Source organism: Pongo abelii, chromosome 12 (genome assembly GCF_028885655.2).
Source record: "Pongo abelii isolate AG06213 chromosome 12, NHGRI_mPonAbe1-v2.0_pri, whole genome shotgun sequence".
NCBI lineage: Eukaryota > Metazoa > Chordata > Mammalia > Primates > Hominidae > Pongo > Pongo abelii.
Window position 1 is genome coordinate 40,319,928 of NC_071997.2, and position 20,615 is coordinate 40,340,542.

The following is a 20,615-nucleotide window of genomic DNA, read 5'->3' on the forward strand; positions in this document are numbered from 1 at the left end:
TGACAATGGTGCCGGAAACTTCATTAGCAATTTCGTCCCTGTCCTGTGGTCCTGTGTTCTCGCCCTGCCTCCATTTGCCTTGTGATATTCTATTACCTTGTGAAGTAAGTGATCTTTGTGACCCACACCCTGTTCGTACACTCCCTCCCCTTTTGAAAGTCCCTAATAAAAACTTGCTGGTTTTATGGCTTGTGGGACATCACGGAACTTACTGACATGTGATGTCTCCCCCGGACGCTCAGCTTTAAAATTTCTCTTTTGTACTCTGTCCCTTTATTTCTCAAGCCGGCCGACACTTAGGGAAAATAGAAAAGAACCTACGTGACTATCGGGGCAGGTTCCCCGATATCCCACTCCTGCTGGGGCCTCTGAGAAGCCTGCCAAGAGCCTCGGGGTGTTCCCTCCAGAAGACAAGAGCCTGGGGAGACCCCTACACTGAGAGGAAGGCTGCCCCTCAAGGCAGAAAGGAGCACTGCAACAGCTGCGGGTGGATGGACTCTGGGGGCCCAGGCTGAGCCTCTAGTGTCTGCACGTGGGATGGGAGGCCGGTGTTTGTTGAGACTTGGACAAGTCTTGCAGTGTGGCAGGAGACGATGGCCAATGTGCAGCAGAGAGCCATGCGGGGGTCAGCTCTTCTCCTACTGAGCCCTCTTCACCTCTCCCAGCCCCTACTGGTGCACTCCCATTTTTGCCTAAGCTGTGTGAGTTTGGTTTCTGGAACTTGCACCCAAACTGTCCTTACTGAAGTACAAATGACATTATAAACCCAAAGCCTTGGAGACAAATGTGACCTCCCTTCGCTCTTGCTCTAGAAGCAAGGCTTGGGTGGGCTGGGATCCCACCCTCAGAGAACTTAGGTTGTGAAATGCTCCAAGGGGTGCTTTTCTTGAAATTACTGACAGCACCTAGGACCTGATGGCCAGTTCCAGATGCTAACAAGATGAAGTCGACCAACTCTCCTTTTTACCACACAAATAACTTTTATTTGCATGTGGCTACTTAGTAAATATTAAACAGTGATCATCCTAGACAGCTGCCAGGCAACAAAAGGAGAGACACATGGAAGCTTTTCAAGGTATCAGGTTGCAAAAAAAAAAAAAAAGTATCAGAGTGATCAGAAAGTGAGCAGTGAGCAGTAGTGAAGCCAGAATTTTCTTTCCCATGACTCCTGTAGTTCTGTCCCTGTCCCCGCAAACCCCAGGAGGGGAAAAAGGTTGATACAAAACTGTAAGGCCTCAAACCAGTTAGGACAAGTCCCTTTCTCATAATAATTTATTTCATTCCCAATGACAGAAGGCACGTGCAGTTACAGGGCTGTGCCCTATTCATCTGGGTCAGCAGAAGAGCACAGCTTTCTTTAGAAAAACATTTACTTTAAAACCAAGCACCTTGATTTGATATTTTAGTGTGCACAACTTTGTCCGTTGAGGTCCTGGTGAGCCCTTGCCCAACCCCGTGGGACCACCATTCCGCCAGGCCTCGGAGGGCCACCGGGTGCTTAAGACAATGTGAGGGGGGTGAGTGCAGGTGGAGGAGCGCGGTTCCTGGGACATGGGTCCTTCACTCCTCGCTGAGATGATGTGGCAGCCTTTTCTTCCAATGTGGTTGTGGCAGGAGAATCCTTGGATGTAATGTTTTCACATTCTTCCCTGAGGGTCTTTTCTGAGGAACCAGGCATTTTCTAGTCCTTAAGAGGTGGGGTCTTGGAGTCCTGACCCAGGCATCTGGCAGCTGCGCAGTTTCTGAGCTGTCAGACTCATGGAGGAGCAGGCTATGCCCTTCCCTCCCCATTCCCCACCCCTCAAGCCCCAGGTCTTACTGTATAATGATTTATTTTCCACACACATCTACCCTCAACATTGGCTTCATGCAGATTTTCCTTGGATCCCAATGCTGGAGAGGAAAGGGGAGGGGAAGTGGGAGGGTGGTGGGCAGGGTGGCTTGACCCTGACAGCCTCCCCGGGAACGCGGGACCGCGGCTCCCCAGCACAGGCTGAACAAGTGCCAGGAACAAGGTCTGTGCATCTGCGTTAGATCTGAAGGCCTTGGTGGCACCTCTTCAATTTTAAGAGAATCAGGCAGGGCACGGTGGCTCACGCCTGTAATCCCAGCACTTTGGGAGGCCGAAGTGGGTGGATCACGAGGTCAGGAGATCGAGACCGTCTTGGCTAATATGGTGAAATCCCGTCTCTACTAAAAATACAACAAAATTAGCCGGGCGTGGTGGCGGGCACCTGTAGTCTCAGCTACTCGGGAGGCTGAGGCAGAAAAATGGCGTGAACCCGAGAGGCGGAGCTTGCAGTGAGTGGAGATCGCGCCAATGCACTCCTGCCTCGGGGACAGAGCGAGACTCCATCTCAAAAAAAAAAAAAAAAAAAAGAGAGAGAATCAGACTGAGTATTCCCCTGGACCTACTCTAGGGAAGCCCATAGCTGAGGCAAAATCCCCAAACAGACTTGGCATTAGTGGGGCTAGGATTCTCCATTAGTGGAGTGAGGGCTTTGATGTGAGTTGTCTAGAAGAGCAAGTTCATGGTCAGATAATTCCAAGAGACAGTTGTTTTCCCAGGAAAAAGAAAAGCTTCCTCCTATTCAGCAGAGTGAATTTCAATGTCCAAAGAAAATGTGGTGTCATCGCTCAGTCTGCAAGGACATTCTGTTAATCCTGTGGACGTTTTAGTTTATCATCCAGATGGCAAACGTTGGAAGCTGCTTTTGGGGACCAATAATTGGAGCTTTCAAAGAGCATTTCCCCCTTGGCGTGGCGCCTGTGCATCAGTGGTAATAGATGCTGAAGGCATGGAGAATGTAGAGCAGCGTGGTGATGAAGGCAAAGAACTGGAAGGAGGTGGAGAGTGACTGTTAGAGACAGCAGCGCCAGCTCCTGCCCACCCCTCAGGGACCCTCAGCCCCACTGCCCAGGAGGCCACGCATGACCCTGCCTCCTCGCCTCCTGCCTGGCCTGAAGGCAGCAACCCCTGGCCAACAACTCCCTCTTCTGGAAACTCTCCATCAGGGCCTCCCTGGGGCCATCCTGGTGTCCTGCCCCGACTGCAGTCTCCATCTCATCTGCACCTGGCTGTGAAGCAGGCTCACCTCTTCCCTAGCCCTGGGCCCATATCCCATGCTGACCTCCCGCCTGAGGCCCACTCTCCTCTGCCCACCTCCAGCAAACCTGTGTTCTGAACACTCCTACAGCTTCCCTTGCTGGCCCAGAACTCTGCCCTGAGCAGCTGCTTATCAGCTCCTTGTGAATGTTCAGACCTCCTCCAGCTCTTCCTGGCTCACACCGAGCCCCTGACGTTTCCTCACAAGCCTCACAAGCCCAGTGGGCCCCAGGGTCCTCCTCTCGCCCCACTCCCTGAGCCTGACGCCTGTGGCCCCTGGCTCCTCCTGCCTCCCTTGCCAGCCATATGCAAAGCCACCCCAAAGGCTACTGATTTCCCTGCCTAGCTCTTGGGACATTCATTTTTCCCTTGTCTCAGCCACGGGCGTCCCTCGGCAGGACTCCTCATGGCCTCACTTGTCCGCTTCTTCCTGCTTTGCCCCTCGAATCTGCTCCACCATTTGGGCAGGGCAGGCAGAAGTGGACAAGTGAGGACACTTCTCAGTCATAGGGAGAACACAATCACGTTGCCCCACGTTGAAGCTGTGTGATGGCTCTGCTCTTTTCTCAGGGTAGGGCCGTCACCTTCAATACCTTTCAGGCCCTGCCAAACATCCCAGCCCCACTCTGCCCCACTGTCCACTCACACGCTCCTCATTCAGTCAGTCAGTCAACAAATATCTTTTAAGCACCTGCTTTCCTTCAAGAGCAACTGTGGGTATACCAGTGAAGAAAATATTCAAAAATTCTCCCTCCCCCTCCCCCTCCCCCTCCCCCTCCCCCTCTCCCTCTCCGTCTCCCTCTCCCTCCTCTTTCTGTCTCCCTCTCCTTCTTTCTTCGGTCTCCCTCTGTTGCCGAGGCTGGACTGTACTGCCGTGATCTCAGCTCGCTGCAACCTCCCTGCCTCAGGCTTCTGTGATTCTCCTGCCTCGGCCTGCCGAGTGCCCGGGATTGCAGGCACGCGCCGCCACGCCTGACTGGTTTTTGTATTTTTGGTGGAGACGGGATTTCGCCGTGTTGACCGGGCTGGTCTCCAGCTCCTGGCCCCGAGTGATCTGCCCGCCTTGGCCTCCCGAGGTGCTGGGATTGCAGACGGAGTCTTGCTCACTCAATGCTCAATGGTGCTCAGACTGGAGTGCAGTGGCGTGATCTCAGCTCGCTACAACCTCCACCTCCCAGCCGCCTGCCTTGGCCTCCCAAAGTGCTAAGATTACAGCCTCCGCCCCACCGCCACCCCGTCTAGGAAGTGAGGAGCGTCTCTGCCCAGCCGCCATCCCGTATAGGAAGTGAGGAGCGTCTCTGCCCGGCCGCCCGGTCTGGGAGATGAGGAGCGCCTCTGCCTGGCCGCCATCCCGTATAGGAAGTGAGGAGTGTCTCTGCCCGGCCGCCCCGTCTGGGAGACGAGGAGCGCCTCTGCCCGGCCGCCCCGTCTGGGAGGTGAGGAGCGCCTCTGCCCGGATGCCCCGTCTGGGAGGTGAGGAGCGCCTCTGCCCGGCCGCCCCGTCTGGGAGGTGAGGAGCGCCTCTGCCCGGCCGCCCCGTCTGGGAGGTGAGGAGGGCCTCTGCCCGGCCGCCCCGTCTGGGAGGTGAGGAGCGCCTCTGCCTGGCCTCCACCCTGTCTGGGAGGAAGTGAGGAGCACCTCTGCCTGGCCGCCCCGTCTGGGAAGTGAGGAGCGCCTCTGCCCGGCCACCCTGTCTGGGAGGTGAGGAGCGCCTCTGCCCGGCCGCCTTGTCTGGGAGGTGTACCCAACAGCTCCGAAGAGACAGCGACCATCGAGTACGGGCCATGAGGACGATGGCGGTTTTGTTGAAAAGAAAAGGGGGAAATGTGGAGAAAAGAAAGAGAGATCAGATTGTTACTGTGTCTGTGTAGAAAGAAGTAGGCATAGGAGACTCCATTTTGTTCTGTACTAGGAGAAATTCTTCTGCCTTGGGATGCTGTTGATCTATGGCCTTGCCCCCAGCCCCGTGCTCTCTGAAACATGTGCTGTGTCAACTCAGGGTTAAATGGATTAAGGGCGGTGCAAGATGTGCTTTGTTAAACAGATGCTTGAAGGCAGCATGCTCTTTAAGAGTCATCACCACTCCCTAATCTCAAGTACCCAGGGACACAAACACTGCAGAAGGCCGCAGGGACCTCTGCCTAGGAAAACCAGAGACCTTTGTTCATGTGTTTATCTGCTGACCTTCTCTCCACTATTATCCTATGACCCTGCCATATCCCCCTCTCTGAGAAACACCCAAGAATGATCAATAAATACTTAATAAAAAAAAAAATTCCTGCCCTCATGGAGCTTACATTTGAGAGATAAGAAGCAGATAGCAGCAAGATAGATGAATAGCACATACATGGGTTAGATGGAGGTAAATGCCACCCACTGTGGAGTGCACTGTGACCCTCTGGGGTGGCCACAAGATATTTCAGCTGCCTTCCAGCCTGTCTGCCTCCCTTCCCTCCTCATCAGGTGAGTTTAACTTCCTAAACTTGCAAGACTAGCAATGGCCCCTGCAGCCCTCCATGGCCAGCTGTCCCAGCTACACCACCCTCCTGGCTGCCGTTGAGCACACAGAGGGACTTTGGCAGGGGTAACTGCCTGGTGGGACCTTAGCAGGGGTAACTGCCTGGTGGCCCCTGCCTCCTTCTGTCCTCTTGACAAGGCCTTCCCTGATGCCCCCTCCCCTGAGACCTTGGTATTCCACTTTCCCCTTCCCTGCTTCATCTCTCAGTAGTTCAGCCATGCTGAGGGATGCGGCCCCCATTCCAAAGGCAGTGGGTGCCATTGAAGGATTTTCAGTAGGAGAGAGACACTTGCTCCAATTTGTGTTTTGGAAAAAGAAAATTCTGCAGACAGTGTGGGGGAGTGTAAGAGAGAGGAAAGCTGGATTGGGAACAATAGAAGGTAAAAGAGGACCCCTGAACGTGGGTGCACATGTTTACAGGGACACACATCCCTGTCCCCTGCCCCCATGGCTCCTTCCACTTGAGGGCTCAGGGTCTATACAGCACAAGCAAAGTTAGGCCTCCTGCACGAAACATCCTCCAGCCAAGACTGCTGTCCTTGGCCAGCCCACTCACCGAGGCTGCTGAATTAATGTAGTAAATTCTTGGGTCCAGTTCCTCAGAAACAATCGTGGCATGTACTTGTAGGACGGCAGCGCTCATGTACAGGATGCCAGTGGTCCCGTGGTACAGGCTGTCCTGGAAATGCAGAGCAGAGCCACACATGGCCACGTCAATCAGGTGAGCATTTTCCTCTCTGGCTACATAGCTGTAAAGCATGAGCAAATGAGGCAGGCCAGCCCCCTAGACGCCTGCTTTTTTTTTTTTTTTTTGCAGTGTGATTTGGTTTGGCTCTGTGTCCCTGCCCAAATCTCATCTCGAATTGAAATCCCCATGTGTTGGGGGAGGGACCTGGTGGGAGATGATTGGATTATGGGGGCAGTTTCCGCATGCTGTTCTTGTGATAGTGAGGGAGTTCTCATAAGATCTGATGGTTTAAAAGTGTGACACTTCCCTCTCTCACTCTCTTCTGCTGCCATGTAAGGTGTGCCTTGCTTCCCCTTCACCTTCCACCATGATTGTAAGGTTCCTGAGACCTCCCCAGCCATGCAGAACTGTGAGCCAATTAAACCTCTTTTCCTTATAAATTACCCAGTCTCAGGTAGTTCTTTATAGCAGTGTGAGAACAGACTAATACAGAAAATTGGTACCAGGAGTCAGGCACTGCTATAAAGATACCTGAAAATGTGGAAGCAACTTTGGAACTGGATAATGGGCAGAGGTTGGAACAGTTTGGGGTACTCAGAAGAAGACAGGAAGATGTAGGAAAGTTTGGAACTTTCTAGAGACTTGTTGAATGATTCTGACCAAAATGCTGATAGTGATATGGACAGTGAAATCCAGGCTGAGGTGGTCTCAGATGGAGATGAGGAACTTATTGGGAACTGGAATAAAGGTCACTCTTGCTATGCTTTAGCAAACAGACTGGTGGCATTTTACCCCTGCCCTAGAGATCTGTGGCACTCTGAACTTAAAAGAGATGATTTGGGGTATCTGGCAGAAGAAATTTCTAAGCATTGAAGCATTCAAGATGTGACCTGACTTTTCCTGAAAGTGTACAATCATATGCGTTCACAAAGAGATGGTCCAAAACTGGAACTTATGTTTAAAAGGGAAGCAGAATATAAAAATTTGGAAAATTTGCAGCCTGACCATGTGGTAGAAAAGAAAAACATATTTTCTGGGGAAACATTCAAGCTGTCAGCTGCAGAAATTTTCATAAGTAATGAGGGTCCCCAAGACAAAGGGGAAGATATCTCCAGGGCATTTCAGAGATCTTCACAGCAGCCCCTCCCATCACAGGCTCAGAGACCTAGGAGGGAAAAATGGTTTTGTGGACCAGGCTCAGGGCCCTGTTGCTCTGTACAGTCCTGGAACACAGCACTCTGCAACCTGGCTGCCCCAGCTCCAGCAGTTGGGGGCCAAGGTACAGCTCGGGCCATTGCTTCAGAGGGTTTAAGCCCCAAGCCTTGGCAACTTACACATAGTGTTGGACCTACAGGCATGCAGAAGGCAAGAATTGAGGTTTAGGAACCTCTGCCATGATTTCAGAGGATGTATGGAAATGCCTGGATGTACAGGCAGAGTCTGTTGCAGGGGTGGAGCCCTTATGAAGAACCTCTACAAGAAAGTGCAGAAGGGAAATGTGGGGTCGGACCTCCCACACAGAGTCCCCACTGTGGCACTGGCTAGTAGAGCTGTGAGAAGAGCTGTCCTTCAGACCCCAGAATGGTAGGTCCATTGACAGTTTGCATTGGTCACTTTGAAAAACCACAGACACTCAATGCCGGTTTGTGAAAGCAGCTGCAGGGGCTGTACTGTGAAGAGCCACAGGGATGGAGCTGCCGAAGGTCTTGGGTGCCCACCCTTTGCAACAGTATGACTTGAATGTGAGACATGAAGTCAAAGGAGATTTTGGAATGTTGACATTTAATGGCTGCCCAGCTGGGTTTAGGACTTGCATGGGGCCTGTAGCCCCTTTGTTTTGACCAATTTCTCCCATTTGGAATGGGAGCATTTACCCAATGCCTGTACCCTTATTGTGTCTTGGAAGTAACTAACTTGCTTTTTGATTTTACATGCTCATAGGCAGAAGAGACTTCTCTCGTCTTAGATGAGACTTTGGACTTAGACTTTTGGGTTAATGCTGGAATAAGTTGAAACTTTGGGGGACTGTTAAGATGGCATGATTGTATTTTTAAATGTGAGAAGGACGAGATTTGGGAGGGGTCAGTGGTATAATGATATGGTTTGGCTCTTTGTCCCCACCCAAATCTCATCTCCAATTGTAATCCACATGTACCAAGGGAGGGACCTGGTGGGAAGTGATTGGGTCAAGGGGGCAGTTTCGCCTATGCTGTTCTCATGATAGTGAATGAGTTCTCATGGGATCTGATGGTTTAAAAGTATGGCACTTCCCCCTCCCCCATCTCTCCTGCTGCCATGCAAGGCATGCCTTGCTTACCCTTCACCTTCCACAGTGATTGTAAGTTTCCTGAGGCCTCCCTAACCATGAGGAACTAGTCAATTAAACCACTTTTCTTTATCATTTACCCAGTCTCTGGTTGTTTATAGCAATGTGAGAATAGACTAATACACAGTGTTTTTAATGTAATATCTATGTCATAAGCAATGGCAGATTAATAAAGATCAGTATATTTCAGTTACCCAAAGTCAATCTTGGTCTGAAATATTAAATGAAAAATTCCAGAAATTACCAATTAAATGTGTGCCTTTCTGAGTACAACGATGAAATCTTGCACTGTCCCTCCCTGTTCCACCGGGATGTGAATCAGACATTTGTCTAGCATGTCTACACTGTCCATGCCACCCATGTTAGTCACTTTGTACTCATCTGGGCTATCAGATCAACTGTTGTGGCATTGCAGTGCTTGCATTCAAAGAATCCTTATTTTACTTCATAATGGCCCCAGATTGCAAGAGTAGTGATGCTGGCAATTTGGATATGCCAAAGAGAAGTCATAGAGTGCTCTCTTTAAGTTAAAAAGTATAAGTTTTCAGCTTAATAAGGAAAGAAAAAAATATTCTGAGGTTGTTAAGGTCTACAGTAAGAATGAATTCTCTATCTGTGAAATTGTGAAGAAGAAAAAAGAAGTGCATGCATAGCAAATTCAGGGTTCAGTACTCTCTGAGGATTCAGGCATCCCCTAGGGGTCTTGGGATTTATCCTCCAGAGATGGGGGACCACTGTATACTGTCTTAGATATGCTGAGGAATTGTTTACTTCATATACATGTGATAATGTGAGAAAGTTTGTGGAGTTTTTTTGGAAACATACTGAAGTTTGTGGAATAGAATGGCATGATGTTTGGGGTTTGCTTTAAAATTCCTTAGTGGAGAAAAAGGCTAGATGAAACAAATGTGGTAAGATCTTGATAATGCTGGAATCTGGGTTATGGCTACATGAGGGCCTATAATACAATATTCTATACTTTTAAATATGTCTTCAATTGTTCGGTGTGGAACACTTTTAAATGGTTTTTTGAGATGATGTGATAAATAAAAATTAGTGACCACACATATATGTGTGTATATATATATATATACTTTCATTGTACTCTACAAATAATTTTGGATATAGATGCTTTCATTTAATATTACACATAATACAATATGTGTGTATATATATACTTTGCATATAATTCATGTGGGATATGGAAGAAATAACCTGTCGCAGGGATTGTGTTAGGGCCTTGAGAATGGAGTGATTTTTTTCCTACTAGCTTTTTCTTCAGTGTTGCTCCAAGGATTTTACCAGGAAGAAAATTTAGGGGAAACACATCAGAATATGCTTGATCACAGGTCATTGTGTATTCTCCTAACAGGGAAGGCAGTGAAGGGGAATACAAGGAATTATTTACTCTTGTGGATAAATGTCTTCATTTTGGCGTGGTAGTAAAAATGGTAAGATAAAAAGTCTTGGTTCCATAGGAGCCTAGCCCAGGATCCCTCCCTGCCCAGAAAGGCCAATTGTCCTCACCCAATCCAGAACATCCACCCAGGAAGAGCCATGCTGCTTGTTCTTACCAGAACTCTCCAGGATTCAAATCTTTTGTAAAATCCAAACAAGTAAGACAACAGGAACATCAAGGAGATGAGAAACGAGGTGAGGGAGACATATATCACCCATCCTTGCAGCAAGGGGTATACTATGTGGGTGGCGGCTACCATGGTCCAGACCAAGAACCCAAATATCTGGAAGATAAAAGCATAAAAGAAGGGGCTTCATTAGCTAGTGTGGAGTATGTTTCCCTTTGCAGGGTGTCTCTTTTCTGTCTCTAGTTACAAGTTCAGGTGAAGTTAGGAGGGAACCAAGAGGAAAATGGGGAAGGAAGGCTGGCCCCTCTGAGTCACGGTAAAGTCAGTTCCGATTATTAGAAAATTCAAGGGGTTAATGCAGAGGTCACGAACAGAGGGACTCTCAGCCAAGTCTGGCTTGTGAATGTGTCTTTTGGCTCAAGCAGTATTGGCATATACACTTTTTAAACAATTCTGAATAAGTTCCCAGTATTCAAAACAGGATATTTCACATGGAAAATCCAGATTTGGGACATTTCTTTAGAAATCCATGGTTCTGGCCACAGTGTACCCATTTCTCAGGCCAGAGTAGGCTGAAATGAGTTGTGACTGTCTCTTTAAAAAGGACCTGCAGTCCTCAGTGGACCACATCCCCTCACCCCACTAACCTCACACCATGCTGTGGGACATTCCCTGTTGCTCACTGACACTGTGTAATTGTTTACTAATGAGATACAGCTTATTTTTGTATATTTGTTAGCCATTAATATTTCCTCCTCTGTAAAGTTTTTTATTTTTTTATCAGTTAAATATTTTAAAATTGATTTTTCTTTTTCTTATTGATTCATAGGAATTCTTGCTAACGGTATGGATTTCATGGACTGTCATAAACATTGCAAATATATTCTGCTAGCATTCACATACTTTATGGTTTCCTTTGATTAACTAAGCCCGTAATTTTAATGCAGTTGAATATGTCAATCTTTTCCTCTATTGACTATGTTTCTTATCAAGTTTAAGAAATTCTTCTCATGCACACCAACATGGCACATGTATACATATGTAACAAACCTGCACGTTGTGCACATGTACACTAAAACTTAAATAATAATAATAATAATAATAATAAAGAAATTCTTCTCTATTTTGAGCATGAAGATATTTTTGCATTCCAGATTTTCCTCCTGAGATAATTTTCCTTCTTCCTGGAGTGTAACCTTTAGTAGTCTCTTTAGTGAAGGTCAGAGAGTAGTAGTCTGTTTGATTTATTAGAAAACATCCTTAAATTTCCCCTGAAAATTATTTTCTCTCCGCACTTCCAAGATATATTTCCACTGTGTTGTATATTTTTCCACAATATTCTGTTATATTCTAGCTTCCATTGTTGCCATTGAAAGGTCAGCTGTCAGTTGAACTCTTGCTTTGTAGGAATCTGTCTTCCTTATTTGGCTATATTTAGTCTTCACTCTGTCTTTGGCATTCTGCAGTTTGTGAAACCGTGATACCATGTGTCGAGATGTGGATATCTTTTTATTACTCCTGCTTAGTATTCATTCTACATTTAATATCTGAAAATTCCATTCACTTGGCCTTAATAGCTTGATTCTGCAGTTTGTGGCTTCCATTAACTTCTATTCTTGTTCACTTGTTTCCTCTTATGTTTAGTGAATTTTTATTGGGAGCTCATGTCAGTGGAGGTAGCTCAGTTCTGAATGATGTATTAGAAACTTTCTAGACCAAACAACTTCACTCACTTTTTTTTTCTTGAGAGGGTCTCTCTCTGTCACTCAGGCTGGAGTGCAGAGGTGCAATCATGGCTCACTGCAGCCTCCGACTCCTGAGATCAAATGATCCTCCCACCTCAGCCTCCTAAGTAGCTAGGACTACAGGTACATACTACCACACCTGGCCAATTTTTATTTTATTTTTTGTAGAGACAGGGTCTTGCTGTGTTGCCCAGGCTTAAACCCTTGGCCTCAAGCAATCCTCCTGGCTTGGCCTCCCAAAGTGCTGAGATTACAGGCATGAGCCACTGTGCCCTGCCTTCACGCCCTTCTGTATAGCTCAGCCAAAAGATATACAACTTCGGTTCTGCTTTCCAAACTATATCCTTAGCTTTCTGGGACCAGCAGTTCTTATCTTACAACTGGCCAATATATAGACATAGATATGTCACCCTTCCCCTTCTGAGGCTTCCACATGCTGTTGTCTGGCAGTTGGCTTTGGATTTATGGAATATTCACGGTCTCTTAAGGAGAAAAAAGAAAAGGGAGATGAGAAGCCAAAAGAGAACAGGAAGTTGACCACAAGGCAGAGACTCCTCAGCAAGGAGTACAATCACAGCTTTATGGGGCCGGAAAACAACTCCAGCAGCGTGGCCACCTCTTAAATCACAAGTTCTGGTAGCAAATTCCTCCTTAACAATCAATATCTAAGTGAATTTTGGAAGTCCTAGGCTGGTCTGAGACCGCCAGAGATTAAGTCAAGGCCAGCTTGTCCTAGGGAGGGGGTGGTGAGGAACGGAAGCTGCTGTCCTCTGGCTCCCCCACAACTGTGCTGTTGAGTGTCAATCCCAGTGACAAGGGCTGCTGATGCTTCAGAAAGGTACCAGGGCTCAGCTTTAAGGCGCTTGCCAAGAAGCCATGAGAAGTGCATTAAGATGCGGGCACATGAACAGCACCCAAACAATGCTGGCTATTAGTGGTTCACCGGGTACTTTATAGTTGATAAAATGCATTCACTCAGACTGCCTCATTTAGTCCACACAACAATTCTAACTCCCCTGGAAAGACCAGAGAACTACCGTTTGACACCTTCCACTGCTTACTGCCAGCTCACCTGTGCCAGGCATGGGGACAGCAAAGGAACCTCAGCCCCATCTTGCCAGTCAGTGCCTGCAGAGGGGTCCCGGTGCCCCTCTTGCCATCAGAAGCTTCCCTGGCCAGACACAGCCATATGTACGTTACTTACATTTGCACATTTAATCTTTGCCACAGTCCATGAGGTAATACTGTACCAGAGGGGACTGGGGCCTGAGGTCACACAGGCAGTGCGTGGTGGGACTCGGACATGGTGTAAGACACTTGTGGTTCTTGCCCTAAAAACCAGGTTTCAAGGCCAAGGGCAGGGCCAGGTAGAGGCTCCTAGAATATGCCAGAGGGTGGCCTGCTAGAGTCTCAGCCAAGGTCTGCCTGGGGCATTAGAGGCCTTGATGGGGACATCATACCTGGAGTCTCAGGGAGCCCATCAGCGGCCTCCTCTCTCTGGGTTCCAGCTATAGCTTAGGGATCCCTGTCCTACCTTTCACAACAGGCCAGGAGCCTCTGAGCATTTGGGAATCTGCTCAAACGTCATGGGAATCTTCCTGCAATGGCTTCAGTGTTGCAGAATCAATATTCTGCAGAAGAAAGTCACTCACTTCTTATTTCCACACCCCTCCACCTCCTAAACAGGAGGAGGGACCAGAGCCAAGGGCTGTAGGTGGATTGAAACCCAGTAGAGTTCGTGATCTCAGTTTTGTCTCAAGTAGTCTAGGTTGGACTCCTTATAGTTATGAAAACTTTGAGTATTTGTTTTTACTTTTTCTTAAAGCTCATATTTGGCTTTCCAAATTTCCTGGTGGCCTAAACTGCTTTCCCATTTTAACGCTTATTTTTGTATTTCCTCAGAGCAGGAGATATTTTTCAATGGTTGGGGCTGGCCCTCAAGAGTGAAGAAATATTTGATTACAGTGAGCCATTTAGAGCAAGTAGATTTCAAGCACAACTTTGGCAGATCCTTTTCTTATAAGCAAACACACACAGTCATATACAAATTTTCCAAGAGGCTGAACTGAAACTTCAAAGGACTTCTTAAGGAAAGATGGAGCTTAACAATAGGTTTTTAAAACCTATTCTTCTCTAGAACATGTAGAGCTCCTTCATGTTTAGAAAGTTGGTTAAGAACTAGAATATAAGAACTGGGGTAACAACACCCAGATTGGAGTCCAGGAAGAAAGGGCTGACGCCAGGTTTGGAGAGGGAGGTTGAGCCTGGATGTTACCACACCAGATAGTAAGAAAATTTCCAAAGGCTCCTGAGGTCCAGTCAAAAGGACTCAGCAGGCTCCTGCTGCCCAAAGATGGGACTGCTTGAGCTTCTTACAGCTATGATGGATTGGAATGCATCAACTAAGGTAAAATCCATGAGTTCAAAATGATACTTAAAACAAAAACTTCTTTGGTCACTTTTGGAAGATGCTTTAAAAGAAAAAGAAGCTGGCAAAAAATGTGTTGTGGGGGCAAAGATCTTCTCAAATACACGCCTACCTGAGCACTACCCTCCGGGTGGCACTCCAAGTCCTGCTACTCCTAGAACCCTTTGGGGACTTCAAGAAAGCCCCAGGGTCTGGGTCCTGCCCCAGAGAGTCTGCTTGAACAGGTAAGGGAGGCTGCGTTGTTGAGAGTTCCCAGGCGAGGTGGCCAGGGCTGAGAAAGCCTGAGGCCAGCTCTCTGCTTCTACTCTCACCTCCAGTCCATGCACCATGCAGTGCCATTCCTCCTGGGTTTGAATCCCAGCTCTGCCTGGTGGGTAGGTCATTTAGCTTGTCTGTGCCTCTGTGTGCCTGTCTATCAAATAGAGGAGGTGGGGGTCTCATTGGCCCTTCTATCATCCGGCCCTAGTGAGGGTTTGGTGAGTCTGTCTGGCACATGGTGAATGTTGGCTGTAGTAGCCATAACCATTTGGAATGGCACAGAGGGCAGGAAGGGACATTCCATGAGAAAGATACAGAGGAGGGAATGTCCAAGAGAGGCCTCTCTAAAGGATGGGAAATTAGCTTTTGGAAAGGAGAGATGGGAGATCAATCAGCTGGGTGGGTGAGATAACATTTAGAGGGCACAGACCCTTCTTATGAGTTGATGATAGCTTTGGTCACCAAGAAAAATGTACTTACACACACACACACACACACACACACAATTTTTGCCTACAAATCTGGGGACTCACAGACCCCCGATGTCCGTCTGCAACTTCCCAGTTGAAGTCCATTGCCACCTCCAGGTTAAATAACTGTGCCATCAACGACTCTATTATTTTGGCAATATTGATCAAAATATTAAATGCACATACTGTTCAACTCAGTAATTTCACTTGATGGAATTTGTCCTACAAATGATGCATGTGAGCAAAATGACAAATATAAAAGTTGTTTATTGCAGCCTGTTGATTACAGAAAAGCTAGGAAATGACCCCTTTATCCAGAGGGGACCAGTTAAATCAATTATGTCTGCAAAGTGAAACACTCTGCAATCTTCAAAAACAAAACAAAACAAAACAAAACAAAAAGAGAGAGAGAGAAAATTCTATATCCCAAAATGGAACAAGCTCCAAGAATTTGTAAAGCACAGACCAGTGTACCCAGTGTGCTATGATTTGTGCAGAAAAATAAGAAAATGCACGTGTGAGTGTCTGTGTATATGTGCATTTGTTGCAGGTGAACAGAATATTTCCAGAATGAGACCCAATCAGCCAGTCAGTGCCTTGGTCTCAGGGAAGCAGAACCTCTTGGCTTGGAGACAGTTTTGAATGTAGGACCCTGTTCACGTTTAAACTAACCCCAAACAAATAATATGTAAATTTAAAAAGAAAAGAAGCCGCATTGGCATTGGAGGTTCACTAGAGACTTCTGAATGGGAAGAGATAAGGAGGATGGCGTTTGGGGAGAGTGGATCTGCTCACCTGCACAGAGCAGCTGGAAGCCCCTCATGGGCGGGAGAGGGGCTGCTGCAGGGGCCGGGATCAGACACTGAGGTTCTGAGACAGACGCTGCCTGAGTAATGACGCCCTGGGAACCGTGAAGGATATGTCAAAAAGAAGCATGGTCTCAGGTCTGTGTGGCCAGGGCTCTGGGCTGTGGCTGGGAGGTGTGGGTTTGGGGTGGGGCAGACAAGGAGCTGAGAAGCAGGGAGGAGTGCTGGGGTGGGTACCTGGTGGCAGGTTTTTCTGCATAGCTGGGCATTGCTTCAGCATGGCAGGTTTCATGTAACTGCCAACCCCAAATTCCTTTTCTTACTGCGTCTCTTAATTTTCATGACAGCTTTGCCTCTCCTCTTCCCTGGCACTCAGGTGACCACAGGCTTCCTAAAGCCTCAAAAACTTCAGGCTGAGAGGAAAAGACCCCAGTCAAGATGGGTGCAGCTCATGTCATCAGCACACAAGTGAGCCGGGGTCTCCTGGTCCCACCACGGGCCAGGCAGGAATGGGCTCTGTAAAGGACACACGCAGGCGTTGCCTGCGGCGGGAACCTGGATGCCCTGAAGGCCCCCTCTGCCATTGTGATGTTTCAGGATAAAGGAAACGATTGTCCCTCGCATTCACGTATGCAGAGTGCATGCTGTTTAAGTCCAGGCTCTCTTACCTACTATATACCTCTCTCTCTTTTTAAAAATTGTGGTTAAGTACATATAACAAAATCCACCATCTTAACCATTTTTCAGTGTACAGTTCAGTGACATTCATGTTCATTCACACTGTCGTGCACCCATCACCACCATCCATCTCCAGAGTGCTTTCCATCTTGCAGATTTGAAACTCTGCACCCATTAAACAACAACTCCCCACTCTTCCCTCCCCACAGTCCCTGGCAACCACCATTCTACTTTCTGTCTACTCTGGGTACCTGATATGAATGGAATCATGCTGTATTTGTCCTTTTGTGACTGCCTTTTCTCTCTTAGTATAATGTCCTCAAAGTTCATCTGTGTTGTAGCATGTGTCAGAATTTCCTTCTTTTTCAAGGCTGAATAATATTCCATTACATATGTGTCACAGTTTGTTTATCCACTCATCTGCTTATACACATTTGGGTTACTTCCACCTGTTGGCTATTGTGACTAATGCTGCTATGAACACGGGTGTCCAAATAGCTCTTTGATGCACACCCTTAAAAAGAAAAAACAGCTGGGTGCAGTGGCTCACACCTGTAATCCCAGCACTTTGGGAGGCCAAGGTGGGGATCACTTGAGCTCAAGTGTCCAAAAGCAGCCTGGGCAACATGGCAAAACCCTGTCTCTAAAAAAATACAAACATTAGCCAGACATGGTGGCACATGCCTGTAGTCCCAGCTACTCAGGGGGCTGAGATGGGAGGATCACTTGAGCCCGGGAGGCAGACAGCCTTAGTTGTGCCACTGCACTTCAGTATGGGTGACAGAGAAAGACCCTGTCTCAAAGAAAAGGAAAAACAAGACAAGGCCTACCCTGGGGCTGTGCTTCAGACCCCATCAGGCAGTTGCCATGCAAAATGCCTCAAGAGTCACAGCTCTGTCAAACAGTTGTGCGCATGTTCCTGCCACTGTAGCATCCCTTGGGAGTTTGGTTCTGTTCACGCAAAATGAGTGGGAGTTTGGTTCTGAACATGCAGCACTAAGGGGACCTCGAAAAGGACACCTTACAGCACGAGAACTCAAACAGGAAGGCAGAGTGTCACCTTGCTTGACCTCAGCTGGGAATGTGTGTGTGTGTCTGGCAACTCAAGTTTTTCACTGCTCTGAGCATGTCAATGACTGTGAAAGTGCCAAGTGTATTAATCTGGGGGTTACAAATACATCTTAGCAAGTGGGTGAATTTGCAAATACAGAATCCAGGAGTTATGAGGGTCCACTGTATTTTCAGTGTCAAAATTATCTTCCATCAAGTTGATAAAACCTCATTTACTCACTTAGGCCCTAGTCAGGGTATGTGAAGTGTTCTAGCTTTTTCCTGTTACAGATGATGCTGCAGCAAATACCTTGTTGCATAGAGAGTTCTCTCATTATAAACTGTTTCTGTGGAGTGAGTTCCCCAACTGGGATCTCACCAGTAAAGGGATGTCACTGCCCACGCCATTAGGCTCATCACATTCCCTACTAGGGACACATACTTGACTTAGTCCTGGTCAACGAGACAGAGGGAAAGTCTACCTGATGCCTAAGAAGGGGGCACAGGGCACCATGGTCCCTTTTTTGCTCTGGCCATTACTGTGCAGTGGTGAACCTGGAGCTATGAAATGGAGGAGGAGAAAGATGAAAGGAGCCTGCATCCCAGATGACACGACCAAGCTGCTGACCCAGATCACAGGACACGAGGTAGTGCATTTCCCTTCTGTTAAGGCCAGTCTCAGCCAGCGACAGCCCTTTCACATCACTGCTGAGGAGCCCCTGGGATTCAAGTCTGTGCGGGTCGCCCATACCCCTCACCCTCTCTTCAAACACTCCACTGCCTCACCTGACTCCCAGGCCAAACTCGGGACACCCACCCTCTGCCTTTATGCCGGGCTCCCCAAGCCTCCACCACTTCCCCCAGTCCTGGGACTGGCAAACTGTGAGTGAGACTCATTGATGGATTGTGACTCCATTTAGAGGATTATCAACCAGCCTTAAGAACTGAAGCCAACTAGGCATAATGGCTCACACCTGTAATCCCAGCACTCTGGGAAGCTGAGGTGGGAGGATTGCTTGAGGCTAGGCATTTGAGGCCAGCCTAGGCAACAAAATGAGATCCTGTCTCTAGAAAACATTTTAAAAAATCAACCAAGCACACCTGTAGTCCTAGCTACTTGGAAGGCTGAGTGCGGGGAGGATCTTTGGGCTCAGGAGTTCGAGGTTGCAGTGAACTATACTTGTACCACTGTACTCCAGCCTGGGTGACAGAGCAAGACTCTCCCCCAAAAAAAAAAAAAAAAACTTAAGCAGACTAGGATATAAAGTATAGGAGCGTATTGTGTATAGGAAAGGGAAATACTGTTTCCTGGATCTTTTGTTTCACTTACACACACCCGCACCCGCCTGTAGTGAACCAGGTTGCGATGGAAATCTCTCTTTTTGTGGATGAGTTTGTGGAAGCCCTTGCTCCAGCGTGCCTTCCTTCCTGCTCACCCCTGGACCATTCCTCCCCTTCACAGCACTGTCCTATGGGTAGGCCACAGCCCAGCACGGGCCCCAGCCTGGTGGCTGCAGCAGGAGCCCCATCCCAGGGCCTGAGGGGCCATGCGGGGGCCTGGGTGGGAGTGGGAGCTGCTGAGGAAGGTGAAGGGAAGTGTGAGATGACAGGCCCGCTGTCAGGGAGAGCGGGAGGAGCCCTGGAGTGCCCTACCTCTGTGGGGCTGGAACTCCCTGTACCCGAGCTAGGGTCTTCCACACACATGCTCCTACCCCAAGTGCCACAGCTGGAGGCCAGGGACCCAGCCAGGCTGTGCTGGGTGCTCCTGGGCAGGGCTCACCTGACTGCAAGTCTCCCTGTGGGTGGCTCAGAGACCCAGAGCCCACCTGGGTGCTGCTTACAGCCCATGAGGCAGCTCCCACCCCCATGTCACTGGCCCTGCGGCCTCATGAAGCCTGAGCAGCCATCCTTACCTCCTTTGTGCTTTGAATACAGGAGGATGCTGGCTCTAAAAGGCAGAGGGGCATCCTCAGTTACCCAGCAGGGGCATGGCAGGCCTGTCTCCGGCACCCCAAGAGCACCCTGAAAACAAGTAGCATTGCACGAAAGTTCCACACTCCGCAGTTCAACCTAGCACACTTCCAAACCCCGAGTCACTGCGTCCTGACTCATGCAGGGAGAATTTCCTTTTTATGTGGCTTTAAGACTAGCAGGAAATTGCCAGCCCACACCCCGAAGGCCTCCAGTGAGGGCCGGGTCTCATCTCCCACTGGATAACAGTGTGGGCGGGAACTTCCATCCAGCACTGGTGGGAACTCGCGTCCACAGCTGTTCCTGGCTGAGCAAGTCATGTAAGGGCGTCCTTGGTACTCATAAGCACTCACAGAATGGGGCTGGCAGTGTGCCCGGCCTCCCTGGGATGGGCGCACCAGAGTGGCAGGAAGTGCAGTCTGGGAGGGGCCCTGAGTCAGGGCCAGGCATCCCCATTCCTGCTTCCTCCTCCCCCAGCACCACGTCCGCCCATTCAGACTGACTGCCTTCACTTTTTACTGACCAAACAGCACAGATTTGTAATGTCACATAAAAATGACTAATGAGAACATTCTTTTCCATCCAAAGTCTAAAGCCCTTTTCCTTCTTGTCTCTTAAAAAAAAAAGGAAGAGGACAAAATTAAACACAGCATTTGGGGGACATGTTTTCCCTTTTGACTACCTGTGTACCTTAGAAAAGCACAGAAATGCTGTAAAGTAGCAAGGGGAAGGCATCCTCCTCCTGCCGCAGCCCCGTGGCTGGGCTTCCCCACTCTCCCTGGCCCCCTGCCCCAGTGTCCTCTTTCTCACTCTCTGTTTGGTCCCCGTACATTGATTAACTTCATGTTTCTGCCCATGTTCCCCCCAAGAAGTTGCCTGATGATCCCTGGACTCACCTCAGGGGAAGTCCCCATACCCTCCTTTCTCCTCAGGAGCCCACAGACATTTTGTGACTAATAACCTGCCCTTCATTAGGCACCGGGTC

The 20,615-nt window shown here is 48.5% G+C and overlaps 1 protein-coding gene across 2 annotated transcripts in view; it reads right to left on the reverse strand.

Moving 5' to 3' along the window:
* Window positions 1-960: 960 nt before the first annotated feature.
* Window positions 961-20,615, reverse strand: part of MALL (mal, T cell differentiation protein like) — a 34,793-nt gene continuing 15,138 nt past the window's right edge. Inside the window, exons 1-4 of one of the 2 annotated variants that reach the window (XM_009236976.4) lie at window positions 19,573-19,811; window positions 10,213-10,380; window positions 6,181-6,303; window positions 961-2,837 (exon numbers count right to left, since the gene is read on the reverse strand). In XM_009236976.4, coding sequence (XP_009235251.1) covers window positions 2,775-2,837; window positions 6,181-6,303; window positions 10,213-10,380; window positions 19,573-19,626 — 408 coding nt within the window. In that variant the 5' untranslated portion in view covers window positions 19,627-19,811 and the 3' untranslated portion in view covers window positions 961-2,774. Of the gene's footprint in view, window positions 2,838-6,180; window positions 6,304-10,212; window positions 10,381-19,572; window positions 19,812-20,615 lie in introns of those variants that run through there. The other variant, XM_002811761.6, reaches the window with a different exon arrangement.